This window comes from Penicillium atrosanguineum (assembly GCF_028827265.1).
Source record: "Penicillium atrosanguineum strain IBT 20685 chromosome Unknown utg000007l_segment0_segment0, whole genome shotgun sequence".
In the NCBI taxonomy this organism is placed as follows: Eukaryota; Fungi; Ascomycota; class Eurotiomycetes; order Eurotiales; family Aspergillaceae; genus Penicillium; species Penicillium atrosanguineum.
Window position 1 is genome coordinate 1302686 of NW_026623139.1, and position 16651 is coordinate 1319336.

Genomic DNA, 16651 nt, shown 5'->3' on the forward strand with positions numbered 1-16651 from the left:
GGCAATAACCCCGGTCTTCATATGACCCGTCTCCCCAAATCCACGAATCCCCAAATCCATGAATCCACGCCCTTTGACATGGCGCTAAACGTGTTGCGGTCTCAATAAAGCCCAAACCCACCTATCCCCATTCCCGGGTGGAGATGCCTTCTCCAATTTTTCTGTTTTTTTCATGACTCTTGGGCCCACGGCTTGTCAACATAGACTCCATGGGACCCTATAAAGGACAAAATACACCCCAAAATGAGGGGGGCCCACCACATTTTGATAAATTTGCGCCCGCAATGGAACGCAGCGAGCCTAGCTTAGACGGTTCGCTAGCCGAACCCATGGAGATCGAATATCGTTACCTCGAGCTAGAGACGCCGCTGCCCACTCCAGCTATTACGCTACCCCCCGGTCCCAGTCAGTCGGCGCCTCCTGATGCTCCGAGCTTGGAAGAATATACTTCGCCCTTTTTATGGCCGAAATGGCGCAAGTCGATGATGACCTATATTGCCTGCGCCGTTACTGCGCTGGCTGGTTATTCCGCTGGTGAGGTCAGTCCGGCGGCGGATGAGTTGTGTAAGGAATGGGGCGTGAGCAGCGTGGTGTATAATTTGAGCATTACTCTTTTCTGCATTGGGTTCGCTCTGGCTCCCATGGTTTTGGCGCCGTTCTCTGAGATCAACGGCCGCCGGCCTATCTTTATTGCCAGCGGTGTTCTCTTCGTCGGTATGTACGATTGTTCTCTAGATCTGGATCCTTCTTACTGAGTGGTATAGCGACGTTGATTGCCTGTGGAGGCACCCATACATTTGGCGGGCTTTTGGCAGCCCGATTCTTCCAGGGCGTTGGTGGATGTACGTTCGCTTCTTCCCTTCATATACTTGCAATTCTCTAACGCGTCTTTAGCTACTTTCTCCACCATGGTTGGCGGTGTCATCAGTGATATCTACCATGCGCAAGACCGAAACACCCCAATGGCCCTATTTGCCGGCGCAGCACTCTTCGGAACTGGCCTGGCACCTTTGATCGGCGGCGCAATCGTTTCACATACCACCTGGCGCTGGATCTACTACTCGCACGCCATTGTCTCGGCTGTTTTTGTCGTCATCATCTACTTTTTCTTCAAAGAGACCCGTGGAAGTGTCCTATTGAGTCGCAAGGCCCACAAGCTGAACACATACTACGAGCAGCTCGAAGAAGCTGGACATGTAGGCGTTCTCCTGTCGAGTGAAGAGTCCAGTGAAGAAAAGTCGACTCGTCGTATTCGATGGAAGGTGAAGAGCGACGAGCAGCGTGATTCTCTGGCAACGATGATTCGGATCTCGGTGTATCGACCTTTCCGTAAGTTATGCCCTGGCCCAACTTTTATGCGCTGGAGCAAATCGCTAATATTTCTACAGACATGCTCTTCACCGAGCCCGTGGTCTTCTTTTTCTCCGTGTGGGTATCCTTCAGCTGGGCTACTCTCTACCTCCAATTCGGATCTATACCCCTTGTCTTCACGAAAAGCCACGGTTTCAACGTCGAGCAGAACGGTGCCGTGTTTACTTGTGAGTTCATACAGGCATCCCCAACCCTTGAACCCTAAAAGCTAACATCATCCAGCCATGTGCGTCGGCGTCATCATCATCACCTGCATCAGCATCTGGCAAGAGAAAATCGCCGCCCACTTCGGCAAGCTCTCGTCCTCCGCCGAAGGACGTCTCTATTTCGTCTGCATCGAGTCGGTCTTACTACCAATCGGCCTGTTCTGGTTCGGCTGGACATCTTACCCTTCCGTTCCTTGGATTGTCCCAGCGATCGCCGTCGGCTGTGCGACCATGGGTATTTTCTCGATCTATCTAGCCACTTTCAACTACTTGGCAGATACATACCACCGGTACGCTAGTTCGGCAATTGCTGCCCAGTCTTGCTGCCGGAACTTGCTCGGTGGTGTCTTCCCACTTGTGACCGCTGCCATGTTCAATAACCTTGGCTTCCAGGCCGCATCGAGTCTCCTGGGTGGTATTGTATGTTCTCCCTTGACGGTCATGATGTGATCATTACTGACGTTTGTGTAGGGTCTTTTGCTTACTCTGGTTCCCTGGATTCTTGCCTTTTATGGACCCAAGATTCGAGCTAGGAGTAAGATGGTGAGTGTAAGTTTTGGCCCTCTTGAATACCTGGGATCCCATATACTGACTACTTGATAGGAGCTTGCTCACTAATCGCATACGATCATGAATGTGTATATGATTATGAATTCATGTTAGACATTTTTTAGACATAGACATAGACTAATGTATAGAACATTGCACTCGGAAGCATATTTCGGTGATTTACCATTTCAAGCTACTCTTGTACTTCCGCTGAACTAGACATATGCTACAAAACTAGATCTCAATAGGCAGCCTTGACTTTCCATTCGATCATTCGAAGTCATATCAAAGGACCCTAAGAGAGATGCCTGGAAAGATGTCGAGAAAGAAATGAAGAATTAAGTGTGGTGTCCCTGATTGTCTTCTCGATCAGGGCTGCAATGAGACTGCAATGGATTAAATTACAAGGGCCCTGGGCACGTGCCCTGCAAGCCCTCCGGGATCTTAAGCTGGACCTGAGCCATGCACGGGTGAAAGTAGCGTGAACCTCACAAGATCATTCATTATGTAGTGTACGCTCGTGTAGAGCAGTCAAATGCGCATGCAAAACCCCCAGCGACCTCAGGAGCCAGAGCAAGATTCTCCAATATCATTAATGAATCAATAGGTTAAGTAAATGCATTCATCCCCCTGGGATGCCATCGTGTGTATGCCAAAGTAAAACATGCTGCAAAGTCGATGCAAAGCAATTGCCGTATTTCAATTTCCACAGTACCAAGAATCACCTCGACTGTGCATGATGCCCTCTAGAAGCATTTCCCTTGAGCCCAAGACGATGCGTTGCATACCGTACATCATCTTCACTGTCACTTTCCATCTGGTCTAAAAGGCGGTCAATTTCATCTCCTGCGACGGCTTCAAGACCTAATCCATGCGTCTTCGAAGGGAACCCTCGCCCTCCAGATGCTGTGCTCTGTGAGCTTTGGCTGTGGACTGTCCTTTCATTATGATTCGAATAGAGTGACTCGTTCAGACTCTTTTGTGCGGCGGGTGGCTGTAAAGGCCGGGGACTGGAGCGATATCCGGAGTTTTCAGGACTGGACATGAACATGAGCGTTTCAATTGCGTCTTGTTCCATCGCACTGTTCTGAGATTGGGTTCGGGATCCGTAGTATCCTTCTTGTGAGGATGTAGGTGCCTGTCTGTAGGGCGGGATCGACGGCGTTCCGGGTCCCATTACAGATGGGGAGCCGTTCAACGGTCGGGTGATCAAATGTTCTTGATGGGAATGATGTCGTCGATGGCGGCCATATGGACTCCGCTCAAAAGATTTTGAGGCCAAATTGGGGTTAGGTCGTCGACGACGAGTATCCCCATTGGATGAGATAATGTCAACGGGAGGTGCTAGCTTGGGGATGGCAAGAAGTTTGCCAGATGGTATTGCTGACTGTGAGCGGTGATGAGAGTGAAAAGGGCGGGGTGTGTCTGTCGGTGATGGTCTAAGACCAGGTGGAGGTGTCGGGTTTGAGGCCGTTGATGATATGACACCGTTCGGTGCTGGTGAGCTCAGTGTAGAGAGTGTTGCAAGCCCGCGCAGTGGAAGTTCCGCAAATTCACGCGATTGGCGGGCTTTTTCTATTTTGGCAGCCGCATATGAAAGTCGGGTTCGAATATGAACCGATAACTAGATATGCATTAGCAGTGCTCGTCGTGGAGCATAAAGGGAGATATCACCTGTGCAATCCTAGTTCCATGGGCCGGCGAGCCTGTGCTCTTTGACCGCCGGCGTGTAGCCCCACTAGCATCGGAGTTTTGGGAGGCTGCCAAATTGGACGAGATAGGCTTGATATCCCCAGTAGCCGTTCTCTTATGGCCCGGCGTAAATTTCCCCGCCCCGGTCCGCGGGCTTGATTGCCTCGGTGAGCGCAACGGCCCTAACGAGTCTTCGCTTTCCTTCTCCAGCTTTACATCTGCATGAGAGCCATTCAACCCTACATTTCCATTCACTGAAAGTGAATTCGAAGTCTCCTGAGAATGCGGGATCCTCTGTTCCGTTGTGGGTGTTGATGAATCCGAATCCAACGTGCGCAGATTATCTTCCATATATCGGTTGGAATCGTTTAATGAGGATGATGGTAGACTCGGCAAAGAATCCGTAAAATTACTGGCAGACTGCAGCTCCGGTCGCCGACTGTCGCCCGATGTATCGCTGCCGCGTTCTGATGATTCAACGTAGGTATTCGAATTGTCCTTCTCATGCGACCCGGCGTCCGACCCATTTAGCTGCAAGGAAAGTTGCTGAGGAGATCGTGGGACCTGAATTTCCTCCGACCGATTTTGTTCTCCTGGCGCTGGTGATATCGAATTGCTTACGAACTGGGCGTTCGCACTGGCCTCCACAAGGGGAACCCCGCGACTCGACGGGTTGCTGTGAGGGCCGTTCATGATCAAGTGGGCTCGCTGTGGGGTTGCAGTCAAAAGGGACGACAAACAGATCTGGCAATACGCGACCACACCTCAATGGCGCAACTAATGCCGCCGCACAAGCGATCTAAACACGCAAGATGTAATTGCTTGCCCCGAGTCACCGCATCGAGACAACACCGGGAATGTCCGACGCGGAGCAGGGGGTCGCAATACCAACGGTCAGGATTTTAACGCCCTCGAGAAACGTCGGGAGGGTGCAGTTTTTGTGCTGCGGGTATCTTGAGCATCTGCCCGATCCAGTGTCGATCGACCAGCACGCGATGTGTTGAGCACGAGGCGGAACGGTCGAATAGCAGCCTCCGCAAGAGAAATCCCGATTGAATGGGCAGCACGGATAATAGATTCACAGAATTATAATAGAGTAAGAGCCACCAGGAGCGAAAGAGCGAGTTCTGAGTGGGTTTGGAAATCTTCAAGTGAGAGATGGCGTCGGCTTTCCTTCTGCGGCGACGCGTGCGAGACACGGTCACGTGGGGCTGTGCCAGTTGCGGAAGCGCAATTAATTACTTCATCTTCTGTGTATTGAGGAGTTTGGAATTAATTGAGATCGAAAGGAATATAATATAAATTGGATTTTGCTATCAAGTCAATCCTTTACAGCTCGACTGAGTAACCCAAGGGGGCCTGACGACATTGTTCTCTTGGTCGGTGCTCGGCCTCTGCCTAAACAATTTGATGAAGGTCTTCCTAGACATATTTTTGCTCCTTCTCATATGCAATATATCATTTAAACCTTGGAATGGCTCTTGAAAAATATCTGAGAAGACAAGGCATAAAAGTTTTCTCAGGAGAAATTAGAGTATCTCCTTGGTTGGGTTCTACTAGATTTTATATTTGTTTGAGACCAAAAGTAAGAGTGTAATATAATTTCACTGGTCAATAAATCAGCCGTTCGACGGCATCAGCACAGGTATCTGCATAGAAAGAAGGTGTATATGAATAAGTACATTTCCCGGTCCCAACAGTTGACTGCCGTTGGAGAGAACACCCAAGATTCTTAATTAAGGGCATCCACTTGAGGGATAGTTGCAGCTGCTAGTCTCGCCACCACCCGTAATGGAAACATCGGTGAAGGTGAAGTCGGAGCAACTGTCAGAACCACACAGAATGTAGTAATCATAAGCGTCGTCGGTGGCAGTGCCGGTGACTCCGGTGAAAGTAACGCCGCTGATGGTGACGCCGTTTGTAGGGTCGCCAGTGGCACCGCCATTGAGGTAGTCCTGCTGGATGTCAATACCATAGTCTGAGATTTCAGACAGGGTGATATTCTGGTAAACAACGTTGCTGACCTATACACATTGTTAGATTTTGGTTTTCCCAGTGGTCATAGTGATGGGTCATGAATTGCACTTACGCTGCCGGTGGTGTCGGCGTTGGACTTGATGCGGCAGCCGTTCTGACTGTTAACAACCTGGGAGTTCTTGAAGGTAACTCCGTTTACGGTGTTGTTGCTCTTGCCGCCAATGGAACCGATGCTCAGACCGTGTCCTCCAGAGCAGTAGATATTGTCGACAACGATCTGGGTTCCGCTGGTGACAGCGACACAGTCGTCCTGATTGTAGACCTCAATGTTCTCGAGAGTAACGTAGTCACTGGAGGAGATGTCAAAGCCGTCGCTGTTGTGAGCAGCCGGGTCATCACCACTGGCGCTGTTGGGCTCATCACCGGCAGTGTTGTTCAGGACAACTCCGGAAATGGTGAGGTGCTCGCAGCCAGTAATGTCAAAGCAGTGGACGGGCCAGTTCATGATGTTCAGATTGGTGATCTTGGAGTTGTAGGTATCCTTAACGACGATGAAGTGGTCAGGCCTAGTAACCCGAGTTAGTACATATGACTGAGACCCGTCGATTTGATACATACTTGTCCTGTCCTCCGTTGGAACCCTCGCCATCCCAGTAGGCCTCACCGTTACCTTGGATGACATGGCCCGAAGCACCAGTGATGGTAAGATCAGTTCCCGAGATAACGATGGGGTCAAAGTCGTCGTCGAAGGTATCACCGAAGGTCTATCAACAATCAGTGAGGAAACAACCCGACATCATATGCTGTACTCACGGTAGTACCAGCAAAAGTAACTGTGGTACCAGTCTGGAGACTCTGCAAATCAATGGTGCTAGAAGCAGGCGCGTAGAGATCAGACAAAATGATGTTGGTACAGGATGCGACGGCAGAGGAGAGCGATGCGTATTCGGACACAACACAGGCCGAGCCAGAAGCAGAAGCGTCAACGACAGGGCTAGAAGTGGAGGAAGAGGTGGTTGCCTCGGTGGTCTCGGGGACAGGAACTGCGGAGGAAGTGCTGGTAATCTCGGGGGTAGCAACTTCAGACGAAGCGCTGACAACAGGGCGAACACTTCTCACCAGGGTGGTCTGGGAGACGGCGGGGGTCTCGATGGACACCACGGTGGCAGCGCTAGATGTAGCAGGACTCATGTAGACAGGTGTGGTACTAGTCAGAGCAACAGCACTGGTTTGGGCAGGGGCTGATCCGGACTACTTGTTGTTAGGTGAGGTTGTCTTTCTATAAGAAAGGTGGCTTACTCCAGCCGAATCAGTAGCCCAGGCAGTATCGAGGCAGCTGCAGGCACTCGACAGGTGGCTTGGCTTGGAGTCACAGGCCGAAGCGAAGGCTGGGAGGCCGGCAGTTTCGGTCACGACGCTAGCTGTGAAGGTAGCGCAGAACGCAGAAGCCTCAGCAGCGGAAGCAGTGTATGCAGAGGCACAAGCATGGCTGGCGGGATTGTTGCATCCCAAGACCAGGGGAATGAAAGTGAGTAGAAGCGCACTGCGCATCATGATGAAAGAACGAAATAAGAAAAGAGTGACGAGAACAAATGAACTAAATGAACAGAAGCCCTGCTTCTATCTAGACGTGGGTTGAAACGTTCTTATAGACATAGAGACTTGGCTTAGCAGGCTTCGCAGGCTTGGACATAGCTTGGACAGAGCTTGATACTAGAGGTGGAACTGGAGCTAGAACTGGAGCTAAAACTAGAACTACAGTAGAAGTAGAATTAGAACGAGAACTGGAGGACTCCACCAAGCACCATCCGTTCCATGCGCCATTTCGGCTAAATGGACTAGCGTCGGCCTCAACCATCCACCAATAAAATCAGATACCCCTGCATCGGGGACGTGAAACGCCCCCTCAAATATAACAGGATCATAGCATGTTTTCATTCAAGCATACTTCCGATCCATGGGCGCGTCAAAGCTCAAAGTGACAGCTGTGGTAGTGTCATGTTCGTGTCCTTTTCTTCAAGGGCGGAACAGTGTCACTCGATGACCGTTTCATATTGAGGGTAAGCACGGGGAAATGTTTCGGATTTATGTCTGTATTCACAAAAAACTACGAGCTCCAGTTCTTCAGTGGGTCGGTTTGAGGCTAGTCTTCGATGACGAGGTTGGCGAGCTGCCGAGCCCACACGGACAGTGATTACATTATTCTTTCCAGGCATCTCGACCGAGCTTTCACGCTAGTTCCCCTGGCAGCTACTCGTGGCGTGTTTCATCCAGTGTTCCTAGCCAGGATTCCACCGTTAGTGAGAACTGGTGCTATGGACACCGGAAGAATTTCGGCTTCGTGGCTTAGCCGAGATGTATGGTGTACACACGGGTGGCATAGGAGAAATCCACGTGGGAATCAATAAGTGAAAGGTAAATTTTTGGGTACAAACGCCATCTATGCAAGACAAGTACCAATGCCCATTATGTCATGGGGTAGTATGAACAGTCGCGATTACTTGCGCTTCTTTCCACCTCGACCACCACCGGACTCTCCATCGGTGTTCTTGCGCTTCTTGCCCTCACGGCGCCAGTAGTCGTCGCGCTCTCTCTTTTCACGGGCTTCCTTCTTCTCTAGGCTGTCCGCGACCTTAGCACGGTAAACCTTACGCCGCTCTTCCTGCTTCGCTGCACGCTTGGCGGACTTCTCGTTGCGCATCGTGGTCAGCTTCTGCATCAGATCACGGGCCTTTTTCTCTTCGCCGCCGAGGACGACAGCGCGCTTCTGCATGTAGGTTTGGTCGTTGCGCTTTTTCATCTTAGTGATCTGAGAATTGAAGGGCAGGTCGGCAGCCAGCTGCTTCGGCACTCGCAAAGGGTTGAAATGGCGCTCTTGGCGCTCGATCTTGTGATAGGCCGAGTCCTTGTTCATCGGAGTGGGAATACCTTGCTCGCGGCGAACTTCACCGGTCAAGCGCATTCCTTGCCAGCCATTCTCAGTGCTACCCTCATCTTGGTCGAGAAGGTTGGTCACGGGGTTGTAGAAACGGTGAGGCTTGATTGGGTACCACGCGCGCAGGAAGACAATATCACTCATCAGGATCTTGTCCTCGAACGTAGCACGGAAGTGACCTTCAGGCTTGCTCAAAGCCTTCTTGATTTGACCACGAATACCCGAGACGGTCCGGATGGACGCACCCTCGAACTTGGCAATCTCCAGGGAGGAGTTGAACATGTCCTTGATGAAGGCAGTGTTCTTGAAGATCTTGTAAGGCACACCAGTAAGCTTCAGCTTCTTGACGATCTCGGTGTGTTCGTCAACGTTAAGAACAACACCGGTTGCAGCAATGCGGAACCCGGGGTTCTTGTTGGAGAACGACTGGACACAGCAGAAACCAGTGTTGGGCGCCACAAGTGGACCGTAGAAAACAGCGAAACAATGCATGTGCTCGGGAGTATATTTGAGCATGCGGTTTCGAGTACGACTGTCGGAAGTGCTGTACATGGGAATCGATTGGAAGCGACGCCAGCCAAGGGAGAAGATCAACGGGTCATTGCTCTTCAAGATCTTCTTGTGCCAACGGTGACGCTTGATACGAACCTGCACGTATCCGAAGCGGTCCTCAGTAGGGGCCAGGCCTCCGACGATAAGGGGGAAGCGAGGATTAAACTTGGACGCAAACTCGTAGGGCACGTTTTCGAGGACAATACGGGCGTAGGTGCCGGCCTTGAAGCCTTCGGCGCGGGCACGGGAAGATGGGTCCAGAGTGTCGAACTCGGCGCGATTGATATCAGTCTGCTTTTGCATCTTGGCCTTCTGCAGATCGTACCAGTCATCCTCGCCGAACTCCCCTTCGAGATTGTCTCGGGCTCCGTCCTTCGCATTGCCGAAACCTTCACGATCTTCTTCTTCGAACCGAAGCTTCAACTCTTCCTTCCTCTTGGCATTGCGCTCACGTTCAGCGTCCAAATCCACAGGGGCTTCTGGCTCTGCGTCTTTCTCGTCATCGTCCTCATCTTCATCCTCTCCCTCGGCATCGAATCCATCAAAAGTTTCTCCGTTCTCAAGGTCCTCGAATGCTCCATCGCCCTCGTCATCGGAATCAAGGTCGTCCAGATCGCCTTCCTCAAGGTCGTCATCAGAGCCATCGCCCGAAAGCCTAGCGCTAGCGAAACGACGTTTCAAGGATTCGATCAATTCCTCGTCGCGCCACTTTCGCTCCAACTCGTCGTAGTCATATTCGGGAACGGCGCGGAAGTCGGCTTGATCCTCCTTTTCGGTGTTGGTCTTCTTAAAGAAGTCGTCACCTTCCTCCTCGCCCTGCTCCTCATCAACCTCATCATCCTCGCCACGCCACATTTGGACGACGTCGACGGGAGTGATAGACTCATCGTACAGCATTCGTGAGAGGTCATTGACGCGGAAGGGTGGGCGCTTTCCATGGAGAGCCTTAGCGTTAGCCAGCATGTTGTCCTTCCATCTGACATTTCCTTCTTCATCTTCATCCTCATCTTCCTCGTCGTCGTCTTCGTCTTCCTCTTCCTCTTCCTCTTCCTCTTCCTCTTCCTCTTCCTCTTCCTCTTCCTCTTCCTCTTCCTCTTCCTCTTCCTCTTCCTCTTCCTCTTCCTCTTCCTCTTCCTCTTCCTCTTCCTCTTCCTCTCCGCTTTCAAGCTCCTGGTCTGAAACTGAGGAGATAGAGCCGAGGTCGGAATCACTGTCCGCGAAGGCAAAGTCTCCCTCTTCCTGACGAGAATTGCCATTCTGGCGTTCTTTGAAGCTTTTTTCGAAGTCTGCGGGCGCTGAAACATTGTCTTCATCGCCGCTCAGCTCGTTCTCGTCCTCTTCGCCGTCAAGTTCTTCATCTTCATCATCCTCTTCCTCGTCATCCTCGACGGCTTGGATGCGCTCGGCGTCAGCAATCCGAGCATGTCTCCGGTGTTTGCGACCAGTCTCGTCGTCCTCGTCCGCCTGGTCAATCGCCTCACCGCCACGGAAAAGACGCACACCCTGGTCAGCCTCGCCAAGCAATCGACGTTCGCCCTGAAGACCGACCACAAGCTGCTCACCAAGACCCCGACGATCCTCGTCCTCGGACTCATCGTCCGAACCTCTGTTAAAGGTGTTGGTCTTGATGTCAATATAGACAGCGTCCTTGTCGACCAGAACACCACCAACATCGGACATAGGAGCAAACAGCAGTTTCTGCTTCTCGCCAAGCTTGCGCCTGTTGCTCTTGCCAGTCGCCTTGGCCATCTGCTGATCGGCAAAAGGAGTCGGGCACGGGTCAGGCAGTCCTTCAATTCCGGATACTGTCAAATCGCCCACACCGGGAACATGTACTCGTGCACCCTGAGCTGGGAAATTGGTTCCTCGAAGATATCCATAAAGCGCAATAGTACGGTCGCACTTGGTGTTCTCTTCGATCTTGGTGGGAGGAGTTACATCCAGGAAACGATCCGCCAGAGCATACGGGTGAGAGTTACGCCACACGAGAGGGCGGGGGGTCTTCATGACAGACAAGAATCGAGACAGGTTGTGGACTTCGCGATCGGGGTATCGGCCGTTGATCACACCAGAGAGGTAGAAGAGCTTAGCACCCTGGTAGAGCTCGCTCCAGAAGCGGTGCTTGAGGCGCTTCTTGGTCATCTTCAAGGTGCTTTGCTTCTTGAAAAGATCCAAGTGGGTAAGGATACCGAAAACATTACCCGGCATACCGCTTGTAGACAGAGCATTCAAAAACTCCATAGTCTCCATCTCGAATCCGTAGTTTCCGTCAATCATAAGGAGGACGACATCGGCAATCTTGGACACATCGATCATGGCCGCGAGGGAGTCGGACGGACACTCCATGAAGGTGAGGCGCTGCTTCTTCGAGGTAACAATAGTCAGCGGACCTTGAGGCGAGCTGAGAGTCTGCTTGGTGTAGCGGCGAATCAACGACTTGATGAGGGTGGTCTTGCCGACCTAGAGTAGTAAAGATTTCATGTTAGAATCGGGCTTCATAGAACAAGTAGCGCCAGGATTTCAACTTACACCCGGGGGGCCAACAACTGCGACGACCGTGGGAGGAGCCTCCTCAGGCATTCGATCCACCTGAGGCACATGAAGTCTCTTTTCCTTGACCTATAGTAACAACCAGAGTCAGTTTCCATGAACATTCGCAAAAAAGTCCGTACGTACATCGTGCGACCGCGCAGCCTGTCTGTTGAGTTTTCCAGTTTTGGAGAAGGCGAAGGCCTTGGGATTGTTGCCTGTATGATTCAGAACGGTCAGCAAGACTTGCGCTTCTCAATCGGGGCTCGAAAGCAATCTCCGCAGACTTGCACCGTACCTTCGTATTTCTTCTTCTCCTTCGCAGGCCTATGGGACCTGTTCGACTGCTGCTCCATCTTGCAAGCAAAGAGGTCACGGACCTCACAGCTGCTCTTCTGTTAAAATTAACGTGAAGAAAGCAACAAAAGCAAAGCGTGCGACGGCGACATGAACTTGCTCGGCCAAAATTATTATCGCGGGTCGGAAGAATATGGAGCCGCTAAAGAAAAAAAAGAATTGTCTCGTTTTAGTTTAGCGTGACAGAGCTCCCCTGAGGCATCAAGGCAACAGGGCCCTAAGGCCAAAATCATTATGATGAACCGGGCCGGTCTCTCCTCGATAAGAACTTACCCCTCTCATCGGGCCGATGTATTTTCAAGCCACTCTTTCACCCCTGGAAGCTATTGGCTATATGGCGACCTGGCTTGTAATTATTTGAGTCACTTAGTCAAGACTCGGGACATTGTCCACATATCAAGTGACAGAACGTGGAGTTCGTCAAACACTGTCTCCCTCGTATCAGCTTAGTATGTGGGACGAGCCCCATCCATGGACGGAACTAGATAACGGGCGCCTCCGAAGCTGTAGATTTATATAATAGTTATTCCCCCCTCCTGTCTCCCCAGTGTATTCTACATTACAAAATGTCTGTTCGCCGACCTCCCCCAGCCTACGATGCGCCTTTGGATTCAGGCATCCATGCTACATCGCAGCTCTACCGGTCTATCTCCGAGACAGCAACAGACCCCGCAGCACGTCTCCCCAAGGAATCATTTACAGTCCGGCCATGCTCCGGACAGGCATGGGTTGTGCCCGCTGGCCACATCTGCCGCCTGACGACACCCAAAGGTCCACAAGTGGGCGATCTCAACATTTGGAATGCCAATAACCCACGGGAGCGAATGTGGGCTGCACGCACCCGACAGATTCACGCCTCTCACGTCTCCGTCGGTGATCGTCTGTGGTCCAATCTGCCCTATCTGCGGCCACTTGTAACCATCACGGGAGACTCGCTCGGTGGTGGGCAATTGCATGATGTACTGGGACTCGATGGGAGACGAAAGCCGGATGTTGTTTTTGGCAGCACTCAATTCGGAGGACGAGTGCATGACTTGATGGGAACCCGATGCGATCCTTACGTGAATCTCCTGATGGGCGGCGAGACTTTCGACTTCCATTGCCACTCGAATCTCACGCGCTCAGTGGTCCCCTATGGACTGACGGAACTGGATGTTCACGACGTATTGAACGTATTCCAGGTAACTGGGTTGGACGAAGGAGGAAGGTACTTCATGGAGACTTCCCCCGCAAAGGCCGGAGAGTACTTTGAGTTCTTTGCCGAGGTCGATGTCCTCTGTGCGCTGTCTGCGTGCCCCGGTGGTACGTTTCAATTCCACATGAGCGAAGTGTGAAACGGGCTAATCATGCTTAATGCAGGCGATCTTTCCAACTGGGGATGGGACGACAAGGAAGGCGGTATGGGAGCTACTTGCCGTCCGCTTGGTGTGGAAGTATACCAATTGGCGGATGAGAAGGTCCTGGAGGGATGGAAAGCACCGGAGAGCCCCAAGTATCAGGGCATGCACGGAATGAGCATGCCAACTCGCGGGCAGGATGGTCTCGTCGGACTTTAATATCTATACCTAGCTTAAAATGGGTAAAACGCGGAAATAAAAGCGCCATGACTTGCAGTATCTCCACGTGACCTGCCCCGCGTTCATGCATAGCGTCATCGGGGCTCATGCTGCACAGTTACATCAACATAGGCTGAATCAAATCACCGATGCAAGGGAGCACAGTCAGCGTTCGGGGGACGGCACGAGGGGCGCGGATGGCATACCGCAAAGCCAGGCAAACCAGGCATCTACTTGTGTGAGATAACATTGTATCCTCGAGTCCAAGAGAATCACGACATTCTTTGAAGGCAGGACAATGGGGAGACCCGGTCGCGGCAGTGCAACTTCCGCAGTGAAATGTTAAGAAACCCATGCGATTTGTCTAGGGATGCCCAAAAAGGCAGGGCAGTGTCCAAGGTACTTGGAAAGTGTAGAAATGGCGTAAGACCACAGCCCCTCTTATCAGCTTGCCTGTTACGGCGCGTCCCGCCGGTATAAAGCAGAGCCCCTCCCCTCCCCTCCCCTCCACCTCCGCTTTCCTTATCTAGTTTCAACTTACACCTTGACCTCTACACTACACTGCACTACACTACATTGCATCTTACTCCTTCGACTCGGAAATTAAACAAAACATGCCTCTCTACAATGTAGGTGAACTCGATGCCTGCCTGCAACGCTGGTGCTAATAATTTCTAGGTTACCCTAAAGGAGGAGTCTCCCTTGGAGGAGCTTGAGAAGTTAGTCTTACTTGCCCCTCGTTATTCGAGACACCACAACTGACATCCTTCCAGGGCCAAGCAGGATGCTCAGGCCAAAGGCGGAGTTATCAAGCATGAATACAGCCTCATCAAGGGTTTCACGTACGCTTCTTACTTTCCTTCAACTCCGTGCCAGGCTGACCGGCTCTTGAATAGTGTGGAATACCCCGATGACCAGGTCAACGCTCTCGAGTCATCCGAACATATTCACGTCGAAGAGGATTCCAAGGTCTCAACTCAGTAATCGGCTCGAGAAGAAGACCACTGATGCCGATCGGAGATTTATTTTCTTCCTTAGCACCTCATGGGCCAAGGGACAATACGACTGGGGCTGGAGAATGGGGGTGTTTTGCTTTAGCATGATGAATTGATACCAACTTTACCTCCAATAGTTATCTGCTACATTCTGTACAAATAGTTAACAGTGATCTTTGGCAGTGAGAGCCATCACTCCGTCACTCCATCACTCCAGCGTATTTGATGATGATTGTTAACGATCTTTATGGACACAATCAGAAACTTTATAGATGCACGTCCAGGGCTAAACCTTGTGCTGCCAGTCAAAGAGACATCCAGTGTAGTTCAGATCGGGGATTCACAATGTGATTGATTCGCTAAAACCGGTAAATGAACCGTGACATCTTGGTTGTATGTAGAGCCGATGATATCCGTTGACCGAGGCGCATGCAGATCCCGGGTTTGTCACCGCTTCCTTCAACCTTCTTATCTCCGCGCTCTCACACTCCCCACTCCCTCAATTTAACCTTGGACGGCACAATGATAGCCATGATCTCTCGAGCTCAGCCCTTCGAAGCTCAAAGATCGGTCTTCACTGCAAAGTGCCGTTTAATGCGCCATCTGTCGACACAGACAAACAGTAATTGGGGTCAGACGACTTCCGACGCCGCCAGAGATGAGGTTGCTACGCTGGCTGCCAGCCCTCGCCGACCGCTGACACTTGCAGACTTGCTTAAGTAAGTTTCAAGACATTTAAAGCTTGAGAGAGAAATAGAAACTGACAAATTGTTAATCCCTAGGCATGGCCACCCTCCTTTGTCTAAAGATGCGCTTCTGGCCTCGGCGAATTTCACCCTCTCCCTCCTCCCGGCACGACTAGCATCACGAATCCAAGCTCTACGAAACCTCCCCTTTATCGTTGTTTCTAACCCACACGTGTCGAAGATCTACCATAATTACCTCCATTCGCTTTCTACCCTCCTACCCTATCAACAACGCCAAATAACCACATTGGAGGAAGAGCGCCAATTCGGAGACGTGCTAGCCGATCTCGTACAGACGCATACAAACACAATTCCTGTCCTCGCACGTGGATTTCTCGAGTGTCGGAAATACGTCAGCCCAGAAGACGTCACAAGTTTTCTGGACACCCATTTACGTGCGCGTATCGGCACCCGTTTGATCGCCGAGCAACATCTGGCTCTTCATTTCGCCTCACAGCCAGTCGGCGAGCAACCCGAAAACAGCTCCGAACCACCGAAACCCAAAGAACCAATCCCCTCAAATTATATTGGTGTGATCGACACCGCGCTTCAGCCGGCACGTATCGTTCGGTTATGCGAGGACTTTGTTGGGGAGATCTGTGAGCTCAAATATGGAGTGCGTCCCCGTCTGGAGATCGGAGGCGAACCTGAAGCTGCTTTTGCCCATATCCCAGTGCATGTAGAATACATCATTACAGAACTCCTGAAGAACGCGTTTCGGGCGACCATTGAGTCTGGCAATGAGCGCGAGGCTATTGAGGTTACGATCGCGGCCGCACCAGATGTTCCCAGCCATGAGCGCCCAATGCAGGGAGACGGTGATACGGGATACGAACTTGACGAGGCTATGGGATATCCGAACCCGTCATCACAGAGCATCACAATCCGCATTCGCGATCGTGGTGGTGGTATTCCGCCCGAGGTTCTGCCTCATATTTGGTCATACAGCTTCACTACGTTCTCTGATATGGATTTCCGTGGTTCGGAAGATGGTACCATGGATGCTTTGAATACTATCGCTGCTAGCGGTGGCCATCTGAGCAGTATTGCAGGCCTTGGGTATGGATTGCCTTTGAGTCGTGCATATGCCGAGTATTTTGGTGGAAGCATCGCAGTTCAGAGTCTCTGGGGATGGGGTACCGATGTTTACCTGACATTGCAAGGTGTTGGAAAAATCGATTGAAGT

General features: G+C 51.5%; 7 protein-coding genes across 7 annotated transcripts; 4 read left to right on the forward strand and 3 right to left on the reverse strand.

Moving 5' to 3' along the window:
- Positions 1 to 284: 284 nt before the first annotated feature.
- Positions 285 to 2195, forward strand: N7443_008681 (MFS transporter; the record flags this gene model as incomplete). Its single annotated transcript, XM_056888737.1, has 7 exons — positions 285 to 714; positions 765 to 842; positions 895 to 1329; positions 1389 to 1538; positions 1594 to 1997; positions 2049 to 2126; positions 2181 to 2195. 7 exons carry the CDS (start codon positions 285 to 287, stop codon positions 2193 to 2195), a joined length of 1590 nt encoding a protein of 529 aa, XP_056738039.1.
- A 652-nt stretch (positions 2196 to 2847) lies between these two features.
- On the reverse strand, positions 2848 to 4511 carry N7443_008682 (uncharacterized protein; the record flags this gene model as incomplete). The annotated part of the gene is made up of 2 exons (XM_056888738.1): positions 2848 to 3750; positions 3801 to 4511. The coding sequence occupies 2 exons, from the start codon at positions 4509 to 4511 to the stop codon at positions 2848 to 2850; spliced, it is 1614 nt and encodes a 537-aa protein (XP_056738040.1).
- A 1043-nt stretch (positions 4512 to 5554) lies between these two features.
- On the reverse strand, positions 5555 to 7349 carry N7443_008683 (glycoside hydrolase family 28 protein; the record flags this gene model as incomplete). Its single annotated transcript, XM_056888739.1, has 5 exons — positions 5555 to 5842; positions 5908 to 6361; positions 6414 to 6559; positions 6609 to 7036; positions 7142 to 7349. 5 exons carry the CDS (start codon positions 7347 to 7349, stop codon positions 5555 to 5557), a joined length of 1524 nt encoding a protein of 507 aa, XP_056738041.1.
- A 943-nt stretch (positions 7350 to 8292) lies between these two features.
- Positions 8293 to 12167, reverse strand: N7443_008684 (GTPase BMS1; the record flags this gene model as incomplete). Its single annotated transcript, XM_056888740.1, has 4 exons — positions 8293 to 11742; positions 11812 to 11901; positions 11959 to 12029; positions 12110 to 12167. The coding sequence occupies 4 exons, from the start codon at positions 12165 to 12167 to the stop codon at positions 8293 to 8295; spliced, it is 3669 nt and encodes a 1222-aa protein (XP_056738042.1).
- Positions 12168 to 12734: 567 nt separating this feature from the next.
- On the forward strand, positions 12735 to 13724 carry N7443_008685 (urea carboxylase-associated family protein; the record flags this gene model as incomplete). The annotated part of the gene is made up of 2 exons (XM_056888741.1): positions 12735 to 13470; positions 13528 to 13724. The coding sequence occupies 2 exons, from the start codon at positions 12735 to 12737 to the stop codon at positions 13722 to 13724; spliced, it is 933 nt and encodes a 310-aa protein (XP_056738043.1).
- Positions 13725 to 14338: 614 nt separating this feature from the next.
- N7443_008686 (uncharacterized protein) lies at positions 14339 to 14708 on the forward strand (the record flags this gene model as incomplete). Its single annotated transcript, XM_056888742.1, has 4 exons — positions 14339 to 14353; positions 14403 to 14443; positions 14498 to 14566; positions 14621 to 14708. The coding sequence occupies 4 exons, from the start codon at positions 14339 to 14341 to the stop codon at positions 14706 to 14708; spliced, it is 213 nt and encodes a 70-aa protein (XP_056738044.1).
- A 533-nt stretch (positions 14709 to 15241) lies between these two features.
- N7443_008687 (alpha-ketoacid dehydrogenase kinase family protein) lies at positions 15242 to 16648 on the forward strand (the record flags this gene model as incomplete). Its single annotated transcript, XM_056888743.1, has 2 exons — positions 15242 to 15438; positions 15502 to 16648. 2 exons carry the CDS (start codon positions 15242 to 15244, stop codon positions 16646 to 16648), a joined length of 1344 nt encoding a protein of 447 aa, XP_056738045.1.
- Between the last annotated feature and the right edge of the window lie 3 nt (positions 16649 to 16651).